This window comes from Colletotrichum godetiae (assembly GCF_030913485.1).
Source record: "Colletotrichum godetiae strain CBS 193.32 chromosome Unknown BDP55scaffold_39, whole genome shotgun sequence".
Classification (NCBI taxonomy): Eukaryota; Fungi; Ascomycota; class Sordariomycetes; order Glomerellales; family Glomerellaceae; genus Colletotrichum; species Colletotrichum godetiae.
In genome coordinates, this window is record NW_026851287.1 from 81,056 (window position 1) to 102,380 (window position 21,325).

Consider the following 21,325-nt stretch of genomic DNA (forward strand, 5'->3'; position numbering starts at 1 on the left):
CGTCCCTTTGCTCCCACCTCCCGATTCCCGTGAAATTTCTACGCCGAGCACACCACACACTCTACTCCTCGCTAAGCCGTGTGAAATCTCTCTCGCCTCAACACCGGACCCTCTCCCAGAATTCCATGCTCGGTTGGTTTGACGTGGAAAAATAATATGTATGACTCTCCCGACTCCGACCCTTCGCCTCCCAGACCTAACGAGGAGGTATGAATGATGCAATGTCGTGAAAATCAGTCATTAACGCGTGAAAGCAGGCCCGGTGAAGGGCGCTGAGACAAAGAGGGGTTTTGGCGGAGACAGGCTGCGTCTGATAGCTCGGCAGACAGTGAAGTTTCGACAGTCGCAAATCCACTGGCGGAGTCTCGTGACTATTTCGTAGCCGCGCCGCTTCCCGCGGTGGCGTCCTTTGTCGAGGGGTTGTTCCACTACAATAGGACTCGAGGAATTGATAAACGTATAATACGGCGGCAAAGCACCGCCAGGCTATTTTGACGCCCGTTTCGAGTGATCCTGATTTCTATACTCTAGCAGGCTTAGGCCACCAGAAGGCTATCTTGATGGTCGAAAAGGGCCATCAACCCTCACATCCTTGACACCCTCGGGCATCATTCTCAACCACTCGGTCCAGTTGTCAATGTCAATTGGTTCGTCTCCTATCCGGAAAGACAGAACCAGTTGCTGACCTTCTGTGCCGAACGGAAGGCTTGTCCTCAAGGGACCGATGTTGAGAGGTGCGAGAAGAATCGAGGGTAGTCGAGCATTTCCAGACATTTGCATGTGGAGAGGAGACGGAAAACTCGTAATCGTTTCCTTTTCAGGATTCCTATCCTGAACAAGAGAAGGATAATTGGACAGCAGCTTCGAGTGAAGTTCTGCTGCGGAGAAGGGGCTCGTGAATCGTTGAGAGGCGCGTGTCTTTAGGTGTTCGGTCAAAACTTTGGTAAATGTGCATCGATCCAAGGCGTCAAAGTGTTCCTCAGATACAGCAGCAGCTACCAATTCCAAGACACCTTGTTGACGGTGCATCTTCGAAGATGGAAAGAACGCGGCGTCCATGACAATCAGGGTGTCTGAACAAGCCTCTTCAAGCACCTGCTGAATGCCACTCCATCGGATGGTCTCGGCCTTGTCCTTGTCTTTTGAGCTGGCAAAAGGTCAGATCCGGGCCCCCTAAAGTACGCTGTTTGAGAAGTACTCACCTGGCGAGCACCATCTCCCGATTGCCGTCTAAGTAGGAATGACCATTGTAGTAGACAATCTTTAAAACGTCCCGTTGATCACGATCCTCCACAAAATCGGTAATCTTGCGCGAGAGCCATCTCCACGGGCTTTTGCAGGCCTCTGAAGCAGACGGAATAGTCGTGATCGAAAAAGTATACCGGTAATACTGGTCGAAAACTTCTCCGAGTTCTTTGACAGAGCTGCCAACACTGAAATCAGGGTCGTCCTGCCAGTACAGAAGTAAGGCCTGTGCACTAGAGTAGCGACTTCGACTGGGGGTAGACAGAATTCTCGAAACGTTGGTCTGTAAGTCAGATTTGAGACTTTCTATGCCAGGCAAAACCGGGGGCTTGTCGAGCCTGGGTCCGGTCGGAAGCGGCGTGCGAATCCGTGATTCGCTGAGTCGGTGACCACCCGGAGGCGTCGGGGAGTCTATCTCCATCTCCTCGGGGTCCTGTGTGAACATTGACTTCACATTATTGTTGTTCAGGGCCGGCGCTGGGCTAAGCGGCCGCTGGCCAGCCATAGACGGGGCGATATCCTGGATGCTGGGACTGTGAGACCTATGATATTTCCTGACGGCATCCTCCCATGTCATGTTATGATGGCTAGGGTGGCACTTGGCAAGGTTAGGATTGTCAGCAGGGGCGAGCACTTTTTTTTTTTTTGACAATGAAGACATCAAGGGTCATGAGTGACTTACTGCAACTCTCCTTCTGCGACAGTCGTTACATGCGCCCAGCTTTCTGATGAGTGCGGCTTTCTCTCTCTGTTGCTGGGACAAAGGACCGGTTCGCCTCCTGCTCGCGCGGACCCGGTTAGAGACGTCGGAGCCATCCTTTACATGGAATATGGATGTTAAGTTAGGAGAGGTGTCGGCACTGTACGATGTGTTGCTTGTGTCCACGGACATATTGGTGGCAGCGGATGCCGCCGTGGCCTGAGTTGATATGGACGAGTTGGTGTCCTTCCTCAGGGGAGGAGAAGCCGACTGACCGGGGGTGGGGGGAGGTTGCTGTGACTGGTGCTGAGGAGTCGTTTGCTGCTGCTGTTGATGCTGCGGTGGCAATGACTGCTGTTGTTGGAGCGGAGACTGTTGCGATTGAGGCAGCTCATGATGAGACATTGAAGGTGAGCCAGTCTGGGGTCTGTTTCCAGACTCCTCACTGCCATTCTTCGGAGGCGCCTCCAACAGATTCGGAGCCGGATGCATGCTTGCAAGTTGTGTTGTCTTATTCCCTTTGTCACAGCAGCAACTACCCTTGACCCATCCTCGGTGTGCGTTGGTGTATTTGTATGTGGCGGAAAAGATGAGAGAGAAGAGAGAAGAAAAAAGAGTTTCAAGAAGAAAGGGTGGCTAGTGGAATTCCCGCGCCCCTTCTCTTCTCATACACACACACACACTTGACTCTGTCTGGCTGTCGCGCCTTTTCTTTGAAGTTGGGCAGATTGTGTGGTGGTGCCCCACCGAGATTCACCGACGCGAAAGAGCGAACAGAGAAAAGTGAGGGGTAAAAGAAACGGGTCCTCGGAGGCGGGGAGCAGCCAAACAGAGAATGCGCCGAGTGCAAAGGATGCCAATTGAGACCCGAAAACCGGAAGAAGCCACCGCAGGGACGGTCGATAATTAAAGAAGGACAATCAGACTTGGTTTCGGTGGACGACCGTCTCAATTCGAGGTGTGTGAAGGTGGGAGGATGAGGGCCGAGGCCAAGGTGCACGAATAAAAATAAGGTCGGTCGGTCAGGATTTAAGGGTACGTGCACCGAGCACCGGAGAGGGAAAGAGCGAAGAAAGCACGGGCCAGGACCCCCGGTAAGGTACGGCGCTGGGAATTGAGATCGGGAGGTGAGGTGGTACTGAACCTCTGGTTAGGTATGGAGTAGTGTGGTAGTGAACTGGTGGTTGTGGTAGGGGGCTGTTGTCACTGGTGGTAGGTACGTCTACTGCGTAGTGTAAAACCCTCTCCAAGATGTCGTTTTGTGTGGATTTGGACGTTGTGGTGGGAGAAGAGAAAGGCGACGAGGTATGGATACTTCTGCCAGGGTACCGATCAGTCCAGGCCGGGGGGACGGGAACGGGTGAAGGGGAACGGAGAAAGTTGGGCGTGGGTGGAAGAGAGAGACATACATACATACAGTCTGAATGGACGGATGATAATCTGTTGACCGGGCCGGTACAACTAACTTCTCTCGATTTTCCTGCAGCGAGAAATACACGGGCAATAGATACGGCGGTTGAACAAGCACCTGAGGGTACCGAGTATCGTCGACTGAGGTGAACCAAGTGACTTGCAGAGGTGTAGCACAAGGTAGCAGGGAGAGGGACGAGACTGGGAGACGAGAGAACCCTGCGACAGGGATCGTGGATGTTATGGATTTTGGGTTCAGAGAGTTCGATGCTTGGGCTTTGGTGCTGAGTGAGTGATTCGGGTGAGGGTTGTGACTTTTATCGAGCGGGTCTGGGTCCGGGTTTCGGTCTGATGTTTTTTGTTGCTGCTGCTGCTGCTGCTACTACTGCTGCTTGCCGATGCTGAGCGGGTTTGCTCTGAGCCTCTGTTACTCTGTAGTCGGCTGTCTCTCTATATTCTGTTCGCCGGGTAATAAGGTCCAAGGTATATTGGAGATACTCGTTGCTCAGGTTCTGTCGGGTTTTACTCTCAGCTTGCTAAGAAAGGGAGTTAGAGAGCGAGACACAGAGAGACGGAGAGAAGGAGCCAAGACGCGTGGTACGCAAAGAAATCCCCGCAGAGTCGAGTCCCCCGGTCCTTTCCACAGGTTTTCTGAGTCGTTGCAATGGCAGGTGTGGATATCTCAAGAGGACCGGGTTCCTCTTCTTTCCCAGCATCACGCTTCACCAAAGTCTCCATCGGTGGATGAGTGTGAACATCATCATATTTTCTTCTTCACACAAGGTTTTTGCTCACCTCAACTCTCCGTTGCACCCTAAGTGACTACGTCCATGCGAGATTCAATGCAATATAAGTTGTGAGGTCTGAATGGCTCAATCGTTTTCGCGGAGATGGGTGTAGGTTGATAGGCACTTGCAAGTTGAAAAAGAAATGAAAAAGAAACCATGACAGAGCGCGCGAGAAGAGGAATACCTACTACCTAGGCACAAGGAAGCAGTCGTCGGGTATTCGTACGGAGAAGAGAGAGGCAGGCGCGTTGTAGTAGGTCGCACGACACAGCCCAGCCGAGCCCAGTCTAACTTCTAAGTCAGCTTCGAGCTGGCCAGCCCACTTCACCTGCAACCTCGTGGTGCAAGTTTGTCTACCTTACATCTTCATCTGCATCTGTATTGTAGGGTAAGGTATGTATCAAGTACATCGTCTGATCGGTAGTTGTTGGTCTGTCTACCTCAAGGTAAGGAAGGTACTTTGCCTCATGCTGTTTCTTAGAGTGACTTGGACTCAATCACTCAACCCAATGGAATGGAAGGAACTTGGGTGCACTCTTTCCTTCCTACCTCAACTACCTAGCCTTGGTACATCTCGGAAAGGAAGCCGCACCCGCATTTACACCAGCCACTGCATATTACACCAGCGTTCTTTCCCATCACCTAAGGCAAGGTAAACATCCATGGATAGGTAGCAAATCGAAAGTCAACAACCTAACTTGTCAGGCTACGGAGCGCTTGACCCGGCACCGTTTTAATTTTTTCTTAACCCTTGGAGGGGAAGGAGGGGGAAACAGCGCCTGGCACGTCAAAGGAAGGGTCCAGGGGGGGCCACCGGGGGGGTGGGTGACCTTTCACCTCCACACGCGCACGCACCAGATTCTGCAAAAGGTGGGAAGGTGCGAGGTGAAGTGGGATGGGCCACGGGCAGTTTGCTGCGCCGTGGCGGGGACACCTTCCCTATCCAAGACCTCAAGGTACTCCGTGCCGTCATTTTGGCAGGGAAGTGACTTTGTCCGACGGTGAGCTACCAAGGCAAGCATGGAGGACGGGGGACCTGTCTCGGGTTGGCAGGTGAGAGAGAGAGAGAGAGAGAGAGGAAATACGACGGTTGCTCTTGCCGCCAAACCGCTAAACTGCTAATCCGCCGCTCTTTGCTCCGAACCTCTTTTTTCTCCCATCGGCCTTTTCTCGTCTTGTCTCGTCCGCCCACTTTACCTTACCTGACCACATAACCTATCACCACTCGTCACCTTACCACCATACACAAGGCCTTGAGCTACATACCTTACCTTGGCCAGCCAGTTCTTGTCTACTCCTTCTTCCCCCGCGATCCACTTTAGATCTTAACGAGATGCTTGAATCGAGTAGAATTATGGGGTCCTGGCTGAAGCGTCCCAAGCTCCCAGCCATCAATCACCGCGACAGTGTCCACACCTTCAGCACTCTCCAAGGCAAGGTAGAACCAGCACTGCGTGAGATCGGAAAGGGCAGGCAGAGATGTCGAGGGCAATGAAAGATTCCTTCTCTTAGGCATGCACACATATTCCATACACGCACACTCACTCAAACGGACATCTTCTCGCAGTCCGATCTGGAATGGCCGCACTTAAACCCGAGGAGTCGACAGATACGCACGATATTGAAAGATATCCGGGCATTCTCACAGGATTCGAAGCCCAGTCAATAAAGCCTAGCCCAGCCCAGCCCAGCCCGTCAGATCTGTCGTGCGGCCCGGTCGATGATCTTCAGCGACCCAACATGCTCACCGACCAAGCAATGGTGTGTGAACGTCTGTTCTCGGTGTCTCGGCTGGGGGGCGTCTAGGCTCTAGCCATGTCCCCTCCGCTTGGCATGTGCGGCTTGACTACGGAGAAGCTCGGAAACCCAACAACAGCTGAGGAGATGCAAGTCAATGACCTTCGTCGTCGCATACACATTACACACACCTCGCGAGATTCCGTGTGCTTCCATACAGCCAGTCATTCTTCGGGTATCGCCTTACCCTGCCTCTTCACTGCCTGACTGATGGAAGCGAGGAACAGTATCAACACAGACGTACCCATAGAGCAAATCATGACGAGAACGACAATGGGGAAGCACCTCTGGCGATGCAACACCAACCGGCCCTGGCAAAGAAAGACATGTCATGCGCACCACGTGGACCCTGTCCTGTCCCTGTCACCGTCTCCTTCGCTTTGCGCTGTACGGATACGCTGTGCCTCCTCGTCTCATGGTCAGGTCTCGTCCCGCCCGCCCGCTCCCTGCTCTTCCGCCCACCGAGTAAAAAGATCGGGTAGCTGAGTCGCTGGCTCACCTTCAGGCTTCAGGCTGCAAAGCATGCAACTGCAAGTCTCCAACAACTACCCACCAAACCTCTTGCTGCACTTGCAATGGATCCAAGCGGGGGCTGTCAACCCCCACAGCCCTGGGCCAATGGCTCGGTTCCTCTTCTAATTATCCGCACTCTGGTCGGACATCAACGACAGCCCAATGTAGAGAGAACAATATGATTCACTAAAAACCTTCAGACTCGAGATCAGAGCCCTATCTCGTTACGCAATATTTCAACAATCCATTGGTCTCCCCCTACGGATGTGCAAAGTTGGACTTGAGGTCGACATCTAGCTTGGGCTTGCTAAGCTAATTGGCTGTATGGAAGTGGCCCTCGACAGAGTTGACACCTCTCCTACCAGTACTCACTCACGATATCCGTGCCCAGTGCGCGCTGCTTGTGAGTCGGCCACAACCACCGGTTCCTCGCTGTCCCACGAACAACAACCCAATGCTGCGTCCATCCATCCATCCATCCTCTCAGAGTCTCACTTCTCTCGCCCATCTGCTCAACCAATGGAGTCTGGCTTCACCGGAAAATACCGCCAGCCTCACCGCAACTCCCTTTCCGATAGGTCTCCGCTCATCCCCCCACACTAGCACTCGAGCGTTTCTTTCTTTTGGCCTAACTCACGAATCATCATCCACTTCGCAATCCCGCTGCACCTGCACTTCCCCTCGAACGAAATGAAGGCCGCAACGTTCTGCTACATGCTTTGCAATGCTTTTGTCTACTCAGATGGCCATACGATGCAACTGCCTAAGTCCAAACATGCTCCCCCATGTCAAGTTTGTCAGTCGCAAGGATCACGGATGAAAGAAGCTGGTGTCCATCACATCGTTGCTTCTTGAGATGCCTTAGCTGGCAAAGGCGCCAGTATTGAAGTCCTCTTCCGAATTACCAGCCACCCTCTGCAAGTTACACTGTGGCTATGCTTCCATTGTGTGTATCAACGTTGCAACTTCGGCAGTCCCATGGACAGAGGGCCTACGTCAAAACACCATTGCACATTCAGCCGGCAAGTCTCCACTTCTACGGTATGCCTGTATTTGACCTTCCAGACTCTCCCGCCGAGTCGGCGACCTGGCACAGTCAAGGTGTGTCTATGATTAGCGGCATATGCACGAAAGACGTGCGTACACACTGGTGGGATTCGCGCTTCAGATAGCCGTCGCGCCGTCTGTTCTTGTCTGCCTGCATGGCATGTGCAGGAAAAACAACATCGACATTTACAGCCGAACCTCTCTTAGTTATGGATACTATACCGCCCCAGACTTTGAAATTTGCCATCTCGACTTGTCGATTTGGACTTTTGGAGTGATCCAACCAGCGCGACTGTTCAGCACACCTAACATCAGGATCGGACCGAACCACCTTTATGATTGTCCATGGCGCCTGCCGTCCTTGCACAACATGAAAAAAGAGGGTGGCGGGAGCGGGCAGCGGGTGCCACATCCATCTCCTCGTCGGGACCCGGTGAGCTCGATGTCTCCACCCCTCCGGGCTCATCACTTGTCTCGGTCTGCATTCCTCCGGCCATTGACGATGCGACCAGGGCCGGGACCAGAAGCTCACTGGCTGGCCTTGAGGCCCATCTGCCCATCGCTGAAAATTGAGCAATGAGCAAGGTGTCAAATCCCGCGCGGTGAAGGGTGAAGGAACGGCAGGATGGCGGATGGCAGACGCCAGACGGTCGTTCCACCAGCGGCCAGTGGGATTGGTCAGCCTCCGATATCGCCCCATTCCGCTTTTGGACTGGCTCGGGAACCTCCCGCCGACCGAAGCCGCTTCATCGAGGTGTGACAATGGGCGGCAACGCGGGCGCGAACGGTCTCTGAAGCGGTCGGCGCCCGGCGTCTAGCCGACTTGATGGACCACACCTTCAGCCTCAGTCACCTGGCACACTTCGACGGGGAGGGGGGGGGGGGATTGTTGAATGTCGCTTCAGAACGGAAGACAAGCCTCGGCAGTTGCTGCAAAATGCGGGACTACTTACACAGTTACCTGCCTTTGCTAGCATTGCGGAGGTGACACACGGGCTCGCGTACCAAGTAGCCGGTGAATCGTTGTCGCTAGCCCTGGTAAGTTTGCGGCTCAACACTCATCTGACCGAGTCGCCTGCGATCCTAGACCGTAGTGACTGCTCGCCTTCGTTGGAGCGGACGCCACTCTCAACATTGACTCAATCACAGGAGCGTACTTTCGGCTACTTGTGATTTACGGAGGACCCTTGTGCAGAAGTGCTTCTGAATATGGTTCATTACTGTCCCTGCTCACAGGAAACACCATGGTGACCATTAGCTTATCATACTGCGTGATGTCCTCGTGATGCATCTTCACATGCAACAGCTTACCACGGCCTCAAGAATATCCCTCCTTGATTTGTCGTTTATCTAGAACCATTAGCATGTGCGATGGGCGAGAAATAATATCAAGACTCCAATGTTCTGTACCGGTTCTTACTCTCTCGGTTCCCTTTCCGAAACATGACACATCATATCGAACACCGAAAGGATGATATACCCCTTACATCAATCCTTGTACGTATCCACTGGTAGCCAAAATGGACTACAGATAAGTTGCCATAAACAACTGGCTCTATAATGTCCGAAGCCGGGATAAGACCATGTTTAGGATTGCTAATTCTGGATGATGGGTCAGCTTGAATAGATGCGCAAGCGTAGTATCATGGCCCCCCTGGAAGTGAGGCAGCTTGAGAAGCAGTGGTGCGTTGTTCATTTGGGCTTTTGCTTGTATCATAAGCAACCAGAGAGAAAAGCGAAAGAGTCTACACGTAGAAAGGCTTATACGAGAGTAATGGTAACTAGAATACTACGTTGCCTCAAGTATGTGAGTTATGAATGATACAGACGTGATTCAAACTATTAGTGATGTCGCATGGATGTAACGCAATGGTGGCAATGTCATCTCAATACCTGCTCTGCACCCTTCAAACCTGGTAGGCTATGTCTACTTGCTCCCTTTTGTCATTGTGCAGCTTCGCGAATTTCCTTGATACTTTTGAGTAGTGTTGCCCATGCAATTTTCTGACGGCTTACTTGGAAACTATTCCGGTTCATACCTAGTTGTTAGTTCTTCGAGAATTTTAGCTGCGGTAATTCTGCGGCATAGATCGGGCTGTCTTCAACTTTACGAGATCTCATATTGGGGAAAGGGGAGTTTGAAGGAGGAGGAGGAGGACTCGTCTGAGATAATGGTATAGTCTGGAACCCGTACAAGGCCGCTCTCTTGAACACTCTCCAGATCCCAGCCCTGCGAGGAAAGTGAACTTTTAGTCATATGGTTTTTATCCTAGCGATTTATCTAGCTTATGTTGCGCGGGAAGAAACTGTAGACGGTGACGATGAAGGACTTGAGGTTTTGCCCTGGCCATTATTGGACTGCGTGGAGATCAACAAGATCGTCCGTATCTACTCACCTTGTATCACATCCCGTCTGGGTTGAAGTAGTTTATTCGAGCGATTGCCTTTGGATCGCAGGGCCCGGACATACCTTGGCCTAAATGGTCTATACCAGCGAAGAAAAACGGATTGAAGTGACTTCTGCTTGTCGTGATGATTTGAACTCACGAAGCTAGAAGAGAAAGGCAAGCGTGAAGTTGAAACATGGGTACCTAACCTGCGATGGCCAACACCTCCTTTATTCACTGAACACAATCTCAATCTAGACAAACTTACTGCTGTACTCGTAGAAAATACAAGGGAGGATTGAGTATCATGGGTCTCCTGGCGGCCAGACTTTCTTTGAAATGATGCAGAAGATTGAGCTAGGTACTTCTTCCAGCTACCGCTACTGACGCTATCATGACCTCGAATTTGGAAGCGAGGTGTGGAATAGAACTGCCGATCGTGATGACTCCCTTACCATCTCCTGGAAACCTATAGCAAGGCGATCTTAGACGCGTACTTTGTGCAATACAAAGGTTGTCTGGAAGGCGAGGCAGACTTGGTTCGAAAAGCACGAGGAGGCGGATGCATGAATCCTAGGAGGAAGGAGGCCTTGTCTGTATTTCGTTCTCCAGGTTAGCCGGTAGCAAAAGTACGCAGATGGGCTCGCCAGTTTTCTTTCTTACGGTTCTCAAATCTATGCGCGGCAGGAGCGCAGTCGAAGTTGTTAACCTCGCGCACGGCGCGCTTTCCCTGGCACTGGCAACCGTAGCATACGCAACACAGCTCTGTCAATAATACAGATCTCACCACCACCACCACCACTAACTTACAGACCCTCAAACGACAGAAACACCACTTCAACACCTTTTTTTGCCAATTCTGAATGCCATACAGTCAAAATATAATCTCCAAAAATAAAAAGAGATCTGTAGAAAATTTGTCCTAAAAGTTCGGTCAGGGTGTTGAACCATTGACGTATGAAAACCCCACCCCCCCAGGGGAATTTTCTGCTCAGTATTTAACCGCTCGGCTAATGCGTTCCCGGGGCGTCCCCCGGGGCAGGTATCCGTTTGAGCAAGAATGTTGTAGATGTAGGGTGAGGGTGGCCGGTGTGGTGGTTGACCATCTAGGTGACTGAGGCCATAGTGTGGTGGCTTGGATGTTGGGATGAAAAGCGGCGGCTGGGGTGTGAATACGTGGATAGGCTGGAGTGGATGTGCCTGAGGTTCCAGGATATACGGCTACCTTCGATGAGCAGGTAGGTTCTTGAGTTCGAGGTACCAAGGGATAGAAATTACTTTCTAAGTGCTCTTTGAATCTGTTCTACCGAATAAGCAAAATACATGTCGTCTACGATGGGCGCTGCTGAGACCCATCAAGCCTTGTACCACCGCCCCTCGCATTACAAAAACAGATAACGTCCAGCGTCTGTCTACCTTTATTCATTAAAGGGGCTTATTCGCAAACCCTAACTCCTTGTTCCCACCATGAAACACCACAAACTGCGACTTTAGGAAAACATCCCCGTAAATCGCAAAAGGCAAAGCCGCAGAGCTCTGAATACCCCCAAAGCACGTCGTCGAAGTCTCAATCGTCTGTCCATCGACGGGAGCAAACTTCATAAAGTCACCCGGGACGACAGCCTGGTACGTGCCCATGTCGACGGTAAACGACGGGATCTGGTCCTTGCAGTTGAAGACGAAGCCGCCGTTGGTGGCGTCGTATTTTGCGCTCGCGATGCGCTGGTAGTAGGCCGAGACGATGGCGTCGGGGAGGAGCATGAGCGTCGTGCCCGTGTCGGCGATGGCGGCGTGGGGGGCCGAGGTGGGCGCGCTGCCGTTGGAGCCGACGGCGAAACCTTGGGCTGTGAATTGCCAGAAGCCTTGCGTCGTGTTGGCGGGGACGAAGGTGATATCGCCGGTGTACTCTGTTGAGTCGAGGAAGCCAAAGTTGTAGTTGCCAGCTTTGTGATTTGGAGGTTAGTTTGAGAGTCTTGGAGGAGCTTTGAAGTGATATCTAGACTTACCCGCTGCCTTTTTGAGATTTGCTGTGAAAAGTGGCATGGCGAGGTTGGTCATGGCATTCTCGAAAAAGGTCTTCTGCTTGGTAGGCTGAACAGTGTTGATGTTGCCAAAGGCGAGCCCGACAAGACCAGACTGGTTCTTATTCCGAGAAAAGGACGACGACACCTGAGTAGCAGACTCGACTGCCTGGTTTTCTACGGTTACACCGCCGATCGTGACGGTGTCCATGTAGACATTACCTTGGGACGAGCTACCGTCACCATATGAGATCGACCAGGAGGCGCCTTGGAGGACTTTGGCACTCGTGCTGGCGTTGATGTTGTACAATGCCTGCCCAGCGACTTGAGTTATCGGCGTCTCGCTGCTGAAGACCCATAGATCCGAAGATCCGGTATCGAAGTTGAGCGGGATAGTCTGGGGCGGTGTGCCGATCTGGACAGGGCAGAGATACTGGCTGTCGAACTCGGCGGGAATTGCCGCAACCTCTCCTTCAAGACTATTAGCTTAACCCAGAGTAGCCAACTTGTAGACTTACCACCTGGAGGTGTCTTTGTGCCATTCCCCTTATTACCTCCACCTCCGGGAGCAGTGGTTGTGCCATTGCCCTTGGAACCACCAGCACCGGCGTTGCCTCCTTTTCCTCCCTTGCCCTTTCCTTTGCCGCCACCCTTGCCCCCTTTGCGACCGCCTTTGCCTTTGCCTCCATTCAGCAATCCAAGTTCGCCAAGGATTTGATCGATGAGACCCAGTAGATCGTCGGGAATCTGCTGCCCAAACTTGGAGTAGGCTCTGGCCAAGGCGATGGGCCCTCGCCTGTTTCCATAGTAAAAGTCGGGATTGGGAGCCTGCTCAATTCGAAAGGCAGCACCACCCAGGGTAGAGATTTCTATTTTCCGAGGCGCCGCATCTACTAGATGAGAAGCAAAGGGAATGAATGCTGCCACTGCAGCTGGCTTGGTAAAACGCATGGCCACTCGGAGGAAGAGAAGAGTCTGGCGAAGGAGTGAAGCCAGCCAGATAGGAAGCTCACAGAGCTTTCAATAAACAACAGTCTAGGAAGAATAATAGTACGAAGATAGTGACACAAGGAAAACAAAAGGCTTGGAAGCGCGGAGCGTCCTGGGGAAATAGGCACACAAGCTTTCGCCAAGTTCGCTTACCATTGTAGCAACGCATAGATCGACCTTTCTCAGCCGTTTCGAAATGCTCGAATACCTAGTCACCAGTTGGATCGCCATCCAGGCAATGACGAATCGCAAGACGGAGGGAGAAATTTCCACTTTCCGGGCCTGGCGACGGAAGACCTGATGTAGGCACCAGGGGCTGAGTCGTTCGAGTTTGCCCGCCGGAGTCGACAGTCTCCCAAAGAGGCGCATCCGTAGACGACCTGCGACAGTCGATCATTCAAATCATCTCAAAGCGTGATTCCTCGCGGACACTGTACGCCGAAAGGTGTGAGGGAGCCTCTATGGCCGTATGCTTGGCTTCCGAAACACTGTAAGTCGGGCATGCGACCCCTGTCCACAAGGTCAACCAAGTCGCGATGCCGAACTTCCGGAACCACTTGTTGGTTCGCCAAGCCCCTGTTCAGAAGGCACAAACACGTCTAGCAAGTCCAGCACTCTACTTGTGATGTTGAATGAGGACATCCGTAACGTGGGAAAGCGAAAAATAAAGATCGATCATCTGAAGTTGCTTAGAGACATGCGATGAAAAAGGGCGGGAGAAATAGATTGCGATACATCTTGATGGTTCAAAGTCTAATACCAAGATGGGGAGAACGAGGGATTTTGTGAGGGTGTGGCCCAGGTCTGACAACATTCATGCAAAACTGAAACCGCTCTGCATCCTCCAGTTGACAGCTTTTGTGACCCGGAAGACACCGCTTGAGGCTTCGGCCGAAATCCCGGACATGTACAACGGTTGTGAGTATTTGGCATCGCGGAGTTACAGTGGTAAGCCGGTCATTGCAACCCGGATCGGACAGTGAAAGAAGTCGCTGTTCCCTGACGTCGGAACAACCGGATTCCGATGGATGACCAGCCCGAGTTGTGACTAGAAAAACTCGACGTAGTCAGCCCGTTGACAAGGCATGTCCAAGAGACGTCGTCAAATTTATTAATATGAGAAACAAGCGAAGGATAGTGCCGTCGCTTGGCGTGGTCGATCTCTGCAAGTTAATCTCTTCAAGGTGTCGTTGCCTTGATTTTCCGTCCAAGATCCTGTTAGGACAAATCTTTCTCGCCAGGTATTGGCCATCCAACATCAAGCTCTCGGTTGACTGGCCAATGCCATTTCATCGGAATTCCGACGATTCAGGGATCGAGGAAGCGATGACCCATGGGAGAATACATGGGTAAGGTGAATGAATGGCGGCTTGACAGCTGCTGGATCAAATCTTCAAAAGGTGGGAAAGTTCAAGGTGGAAGCAGATTCCCGAGCCAGGTCCGCCCAGGGTGCTGCTTAGTCACCACCTGTCAAAATACTTACCCCGCCACCCCACCTGACCGCCTGAATTTCTGCCATTTGCCAAGAGGCAGTGACAGTCCAAGACTCACCGCCCGACCCTTCCTCCCCCTATCACCGAAAGGCATCAGGACTCCTTACGCGTCTTCGTACGTGTCAGCCACTGCTTACGATGCGAATGGCTTCCTTTCCACGTTATTCTAGTAAACTCTATCCATGAGTAGCTTTTGACTGTAATTTTCTTCGATACCCCGTCACTCGTTGACCTTCTGCTGGTTTTTCTTCATTTCCTTCTTTGCGACGATTGAGGGTCTTGCCAAACTCCTCCTCCGCATTTGCATTTACGACTACACAACGACTACACGACGACACACAACCATACACGTCGACACACAACCATACACGTCGACAATATGGCGCCAGAACACGATGCTCTCATTCTATCATTCTCTCACTTGCCGGATTTTCCGCGCGCCCCTGATGCTCTCCAAACGCTGAAGAAGGTGGCCTCCTTGGTCAAGCCCATCATGCGAGTTAGAGGGTGGAAGGTGGGAGAACTAGCCGAGTTCTACCCAGAACAAGCAAACCTTCTTGGTATGCCAAATGTCCGACGGTGCCATCTGTCTACTAATTATGATATACTCAGGTCTCAATATCAATAGAGGCCAAAGAATTCTCGTCCGCTTACGTTATCCCAACGACCGATCACTCTTCCTACCTATCGAGCATGTTGTCGACACAATGCTCCACGAACTTTCCCACATTATATTTGGACCACACGATGGCAATTTCCACGCATTGTGGAACCAGCTTCGAGACGAACACGAGTCGCTCATTCGAAAGGGATACACGGGTGAAGGATTTCTATCCGATGGACATCGCCTGGGAGGCGGCCGAATACCTATGCATGAAGCTCGACGACTTGCTAGAGCGTCAGCCGAAAAGCGTCGCACTTTGACTAAGGGGTCGGGCCAGCGTCTTGGTGGCTCTGGACCTAGCATCGGGTCTGATATTCGGCGAACCATTATGGGCGCAGTTGAGCGCAGAAATAGTACGCTGCAAGGATGTGGTAACACGAATCACAATGACAGAGAGATCCAACAAATCTCCGAGACAGCTACAAAGAACGGCTTCCGTACGCAAGCCGAGGAAGATGCGGCCAACGAAGCTGCGATAGCGCAAGCTCTCTGGGAACTGGTGCAAGAAGAAGAGCGTCAGCGGTATGGTGGCTATTTTATCCCACCCACAGCGCAAAATCCTACTGGAAACGGGGGAGGGTCCGTCATGGGAGATCACGGAAACATAAGCAGGAGTATTCCTCCACCGATCCCAGGACCAGGAACAAGACCCCCATCGGTACCGAGGCCAGAGACTTGGCCACCTGTTGTGTCTGCACCGGTGCCCCAACCGGCTCCGCAACGGGGCTGGACATGCGGAGTCTGTACCCTCCATAATCCTGCGAGTTTCTTGTGCTGCGATGCGTGCGGCACAGAACGAGGTCAGGACCCTCAGCGTCAAGTGTGGACACCAAATGCCGAAAAGCGCGAGCGCGAACGTCAACGGGCAGCAATGGCAGTAACGGCGGAAAGCACGACCCAGCCTGCCACCATCGATCTCACAGGCAGTCCACCCAGAGCCAGTAGCAGCAGGAATACTGGCAGCAACATTCAACGCCCCGAGCCAGTGAAACCACTAACCTGGCAATGTTCGTATTGTGGGACGATGATGGAAAGGCAGTGGTGGACGTGTTCGACATGTGGAGTGATGAAAGACAATTCACTTTGAGAGAGCGGGGAAGAGGCGAATAACATGGACGAACCCCGGCAGCAAAGGAACGAGGAGGGCAGCATGGCACGTGAAGGGGTCCTTTCTCTGGATCCTCAGGGTCCAAATGACGAAATGGCCGATGATACCCTTGCAAGCGAAAGAATTTTGCAATGCCTGCACTGCATCATGTCGTCTGTTGCTTTAAGCAGTACATGTAAGGCTGCGTTTCGAAATCGAGACGGAATGACCTAATATCTCACGACGCCGAGAAACGAGACGCAACCCACAACCCATTGTGACCTAGTGCTACGCTCCCACCGCTGACAAGCAAAGTAAACGGGGGAGAAGTCGAGTCATTGTGTGGATGACACACGGGCGGCATGCACACAGCACATGTCAAGACAAAGATGCGCCATGATATGGAATCCTTGAGTGGCACAAGCGAACTACACTCGAGCTACACTCGTTTTGTCTACGAGGTTTGATGACTTCTGGTTGCGTTCTGACAGTTCGGGAGAGACGCCGACTACCAATCAAAACTGCATATGCCAAGATGACGTCAATAATGGGCAGGGCAAACACGGTGACACGCTCGGGCAGCAAAGCTTTGTCAAAACAAGGGTGGTGCTGCACCAGGATGATTGGTTCTCACCACCAAGGCCAGGGTCAGATGATCTGCGTTGTACCACGCAGCTTTGGAGCCTTTGGTGGCACTGAAGGCGCACCGATATGGAGAAGACGACCAGGGCCCTGGTCGTGTCTGTGGCCATCCCGGTCTAGGCGTCTTGAGTGCCTGCGGGCTAGACCCGTTCGAGCTGGAGATCTACGATCGATGGAGAGACCGTGAGGTCTAGACGCAGGGCAAATTTGTCACCGACAAACGCCAGTCGGGGATAGCCAAAGCCCAAGCCTTTGCGTTTATCCGAATCCAGCGTAGTAGGCATCACTTCCAAGTATCGAGAGCTTGTGAGTGGATGAGCCAATGCGGGAAAAATACTCACCGAACGATGATCTGTGCCGCATTCACGGAGGACCTAGCGAAGCAGCAATACACTCGAATATGCAATTGAAGAGCATTCTCAACAACACAGCATGATAGGCTCTCTACAGCGGCACCCGAGGACACTCAGTACAAACTACAGGCGATGTATGGACGAGGACAGGCGAACGTCACACACGTCAAACCGAACCGGCGGGATCGCCCGGACACGCGACGGGTATAGAGGAGGTTGCTGCAGTCGCCTCCTCGTCTGTCATCATGGTCTCATGCTGCTGCGGCAGATGCGAACAGCTCACGGGATTCCAACGGTGCAATAGACTCAACAACCGATCTATCACCAGTCAATTGATGGATCAGCTTGCGACGAGGGTGGCAGGCAAGACCACGCTTAACTGCAAGCTCGCTACCAAGCTGCGTCTCTCTCAGGGTCTACGAATACACGGACGTTGATCCCCAGGCTTTAGCTAGCGCCAGACGTTTCCCATCAGCTGTTGATGCCACTTCACCAACTGTTGGCCCCTGGTCGAAACCCCATTGCGATGGCAGACAGAGCCTGAGAGGCCTCGATTATCACAGACGACTCGGTTTGACCGTGGATTGGTTCTAGAAATCAGCGTGAGACTGCCAGGAACAAGCGCAACATGCTGTCTGGCAATTAAGAAGAGACTGAGACATTGGCGGAAGCAGCCCGTGGCTGAACCAATTCCTCGACGGTTGGGGGTGCCGAGCGACACACCTGATGGACCTGGCCAGACACGCGGATCGCAGCAAGACAAAGAAGGGATCAGCAAAATGAGAATGTCGCTCACGAAAGAAAAAAAAAATGTCCCGAACGAACGGCGACCAGGAGGATGGTGGTGGTGGTGTGTGCTGTGCCTCTCTTAGGGTCGGGGTCGCTCTCTGCAGCGGCATGGAGCGCCAATCTTTACTTCACTTGTGGCAAAATTCCATTCTTGCTAGCTTTATCGAGTTGACCCACCCGGAGACGCCCCATCGTGTCCCATATTCGAGATTCGCCTCGTCGGTCGGAGGATCCTCTTCTGCCGTCATCGTCGTTGGACTTTGCGGCCCACGTCGCAGCAAGGCAAATATTGGACCGGCGCAGGGTTCCATGTCTGTGTCGGGGGCCTCGGTTTGGGCAGCACGACAGCAGAGAGGCAGTGGATTATGATATCCATCACAGTCCGATATTGGCCTGTCTCTCAGTGGTGGGGAACGGGCTGGACAACACATCGAGAACACGAGCCTTGCGTTGCGGGAGCCTCAATCCGTCGTCCGGGCTTGATTAATATTGTGGATGTTTGTGGGCGTAGGTACGCCGGCAACAAGACGGGAGGAGATAATGCCATGTGCCTAGAAGGGGGAGATGCAGAGGATGTGAGGCGGTTTAGTGCATAATGTGGGCGTATTCTGTTGTTACACGAAAACCGACATTGGTGAGAACTGGGATAGTACGAAACTACCGTACAAAAGAACGACAAACTGCGGCTTCTCGGATGAGGTATGTGATTGACGGACAAATGGCATGGATTGGGCCGCAAAGACGAACGGGAAGATGCCACGCGGGAAGGGTCTGGATAGAGTTGAAACATGGAAGCAGGTCGGCGCTCGCGGTGCCTGGTGTCTCGAGCTGTTTCTTGGTCAGGGGAATCCCTCACGGAGAGCCTGGATAGGAAGTGAATGTTGGAAATGTCGGGCGATTTTAATGATGAAGAAGTGGGAAAAGAAGGCAGAGCGACAGGCATCACGAATTTGACGGGCTGGACAGAAAGGAACATCGCTGCCATGGCCGCCATCGCTGGTGCCTCAGCTGTGGGCAGACCGCAGGGCGAGCGAGGGATCCACTCCGTCCATGCCTGCCATGTATCCATTCGAATAGGCACCGCCATTCTCAGAATCCCAGCGGGCAGGTGCTACGGCCCACTGAAGGACAGTGAGCTTGAAGGGCGTTATAGGTGGTGGCCAGCCATAGAAAGCGCGGAAACTCCACTGCAGACCGCTCAATGTGCCTGTCCTGGCTCATCCTGGATCATCGAGATGGATGAGAGCGAGGAACTTGCTAGGGTGGCTTAGGTAAGGTACTTGAGGATACGTAACTGGACCCGGAATCAGATTTCGATGCCTTCCTGATTGAACTTGTGCATCCCCCATCCACTTTCCCATCCACCTCATGGCCAAATAAGAAGCCTGCCTGAGATTGAGAAGTACCTTCGTACCTGGCAGATCCGGATACAAGGATACACGGAAATCTGAGGGTGTGAGGTACTTGTTGTGCCTGGCATGATATGCAGCAAAGAAAGGTACAAGTTCTCGTACCGTTCAAGTCCTGTCCCTTGCAACCCCCGTTTCTCGCATCCAATCCCGTTCCCCGTCCCCCCTCTGGCCACCGCCGCTGTCACAGCATATGACGATCCCTCTCTCCCTGAGCACTTCTCACGCGCGCGCTGTCTTTCGCTCGCTCTGGAACTCTCAAGCGCATGGAATCAATCCAACAGGAGGAATGAAAATGGTTATGGTGTGCCTAAAAAATAAAAATAAAAAAGATCGCCTCTTCCCCGCCCACCGGCACAGAACTCGACACACTGGATGCCCAACGGCAACAGCACACAGCACGTCACAGTCAGTGGAAGAACGAGAGCGAGGAAGAGGCGGCGGCGGGGGATCCAAGGTGTGATTCGCATCCAGCAGAAACATTGCCCAGTCCGATTTGCCTCCATGTTTAGCCCTCCTTGACCCTGTGCCTTCCTTCCCCTCAACCTCTTCTCTGTCGTCTGTCCTCGTGTGCTTGTATCCGCAAGGTAGATAGCAGTAATCACTATTGTGTACACTACTACCGTACTGTCCCGGTCCGTTCATGAACACAACCCGCGAGCTCAATGATCAATCCATAGTCCCTACTCAGGGCCAGTCCAGTCCGGTTCTGGCCCATTTATCCCACCGACCACCCACAGCCACCACTTCTTGGGAAATCCCCCCCTCCCCCCAGTCCCGGTCGCAGTCCCATCTTACCTGTACCTACTTGTTCCCCCAGTTCAGCTTTGGTGTCCATGTTCCCCCCCCCCCCCTCTCAAGTTACCCTACGGATACCTACCAAGCACTCCAAGCTACCTTACAAGGCCCCCCCAGACGTTGCATGGGTTCGACCACCACTCCTCCTGCGTCTTGATGCTTGATCACCGACGACACCACTAGGAAGGGTAAGGTAGGGGAACCATATTCACTCAAACAAAGTTTGGACTATGACGGCCCCATCCCTTGTCCTTTCCTCGCCTGTCTGGTCTGTCGCCTGTCTGCCAATCCTGACTGTACCTTTACACCTACGGAGTACCCTACCTTAGGTTATCTACTTCGTACACACGCTTCACCACCTACTCGCACCTACAGTCAGCTCGGTCCTGTCTTTTCCATTCAATTCCCATCTTTCCATCTAACAGTTTTGGTCTGTTCTGTCCGATCTGTTCAGGCCTGCTTAGCTTACGGATACCTACCCTTTGGTCTGTCCCTGCTCTGTCTCTCTGCATCTACGGATACCTATTCTCTCCGCCAAACTGTCCATTGTGAGTGAGCTTGATCCCCTTCTTTTGTTGCTTCTCCTTCAAACTCCTCCTACCTCCGTCATCCAGATACCCTAGATCCAATACTCATCCGTATTACCTACTCGCTTTTTGCTCTCTCTCTTTCTCTTTCCTGTGTGCCCCCTTCGGAGCCAAGACCCAGGGCGCACACGACTCCTGCAAACTACTGCACACTGGCGTCTGTAGCTGACGAGCTGCAATTGTCCCTTCGCTTCGTCAACCCCAACCCCGTCATCTCGCACCTGCTCTTTTTTCTGCTTTTGTACTTACATTCGGTATTTTGCTTGCCATTGCCATTCCCATCTCGCGGTGGCGTTTCAAAGCAGCTTTCTCTCCCTTTCTTACCTTCTTCTGCGCTATGTTCTAGACCTCCTCCACACCACTTCCGGAATCTAAGCCGCCATCCGACCACTTCGTTCCTCTTCGTCTGCTCGTCTATCCATCCGAGACCACCTTACTACACGACACACACAAAAACACGTATGTACACTCACACCCTCTATCTCAGGCCGATCTAAGTAAGCTCCTGCCGCTATTGCTTGTTGTCGCACTTGCACCTCTCTTTCCCCCCCTCCGACTTTCATCATTGCCGCCTCTTTTTCGAAGCCGCCGTTTGCAGTCGAATT

The 21,325-nt window shown here is 52.6% G+C and overlaps 6 protein-coding genes across 6 annotated transcripts; 2 read left to right on the top strand and 4 right to left on the bottom strand.

Annotated features, from left to right (window-relative positions):
- Positions 1–222: 222 nt before the first annotated feature.
- On the bottom strand, positions 223–2,816 carry BDP55DRAFT_252684 (uncharacterized protein). Its single transcript, XM_060566288.1, has 3 exons — positions 1,928–2,816; positions 1,203–1,843; positions 223–1,147 (listed from the first exon to the last, which is right to left on the bottom strand). The coding sequence occupies exons 1-3, from the start codon at positions 2,435–2,437 to the stop codon at positions 553–555; spliced, it is 1,746 nt and encodes a 581-aa protein (XP_060426270.1). The 5' UTR covers positions 2,438–2,816; the 3' UTR covers positions 223–552.
- Positions 2,817–4,496: 1,680 nt separating this feature from the next.
- BDP55DRAFT_673345 (uncharacterized protein) lies at positions 4,497–4,866 on the top strand. Its single transcript, XM_060575594.1, has one exon. It carries the CDS (start codon positions 4,539–4,541, stop codon positions 4,797–4,799), a length of 261 nt encoding a protein of 86 aa, XP_060426271.1. The 5' UTR covers positions 4,497–4,538; the 3' UTR covers positions 4,800–4,866.
- Positions 4,867–7,302: 2,436 nt separating this feature from the next.
- On the bottom strand, positions 7,303–8,369 carry BDP55DRAFT_252730 (uncharacterized protein). The gene has a single exon (XM_060566289.1). The coding sequence runs from the start codon at positions 8,198–8,200 to the stop codon at positions 7,550–7,552; it is 651 nt and encodes a 216-aa protein (XP_060426272.1). The 5' UTR covers positions 8,201–8,369; the 3' UTR covers positions 7,303–7,549.
- A 2,769-nt stretch (positions 8,370–11,138) lies between these two features.
- On the bottom strand, positions 11,139–12,982 carry BDP55DRAFT_252753 (endothiapepsin). The gene is made up of 3 exons (XM_060566290.1): positions 12,427–12,982; positions 11,894–12,379; positions 11,139–11,830 (listed from the first exon to the last, which is right to left on the bottom strand). Exons 1-3 carry the CDS (start codon positions 12,857–12,859, stop codon positions 11,313–11,315), a joined length of 1,437 nt encoding a protein of 478 aa, XP_060426273.1. The 5' UTR covers positions 12,860–12,982; the 3' UTR covers positions 11,139–11,312.
- Positions 12,983–14,426: 1,444 nt separating this feature from the next.
- BDP55DRAFT_750665 (WLM domain-containing protein) lies at positions 14,427–16,142 on the top strand (the record flags this gene model as incomplete). Its single annotated transcript, XM_060580621.1, has 3 exons — positions 14,427–14,951; positions 15,004–15,638; positions 15,729–16,142. The coding sequence occupies exons 1-3, from the start codon at positions 14,771–14,773 to the stop codon at positions 16,140–16,142; spliced, it is 1,230 nt and encodes a 409-aa protein (XP_060426274.1). The 5' UTR covers positions 14,427–14,770.
- A 2,168-nt stretch (positions 16,143–18,310) lies between these two features.
- Positions 18,311–19,448, bottom strand: BDP55DRAFT_750669 (uncharacterized protein). The gene has a single exon (XM_060580622.1). It carries the CDS (start codon positions 19,011–19,013, stop codon positions 18,327–18,329), a length of 687 nt encoding a protein of 228 aa, XP_060426275.1. The 5' UTR covers positions 19,014–19,448; the 3' UTR covers positions 18,311–18,326.
- Between the last annotated feature and the right edge of the window lie 1,877 nt (positions 19,449–21,325).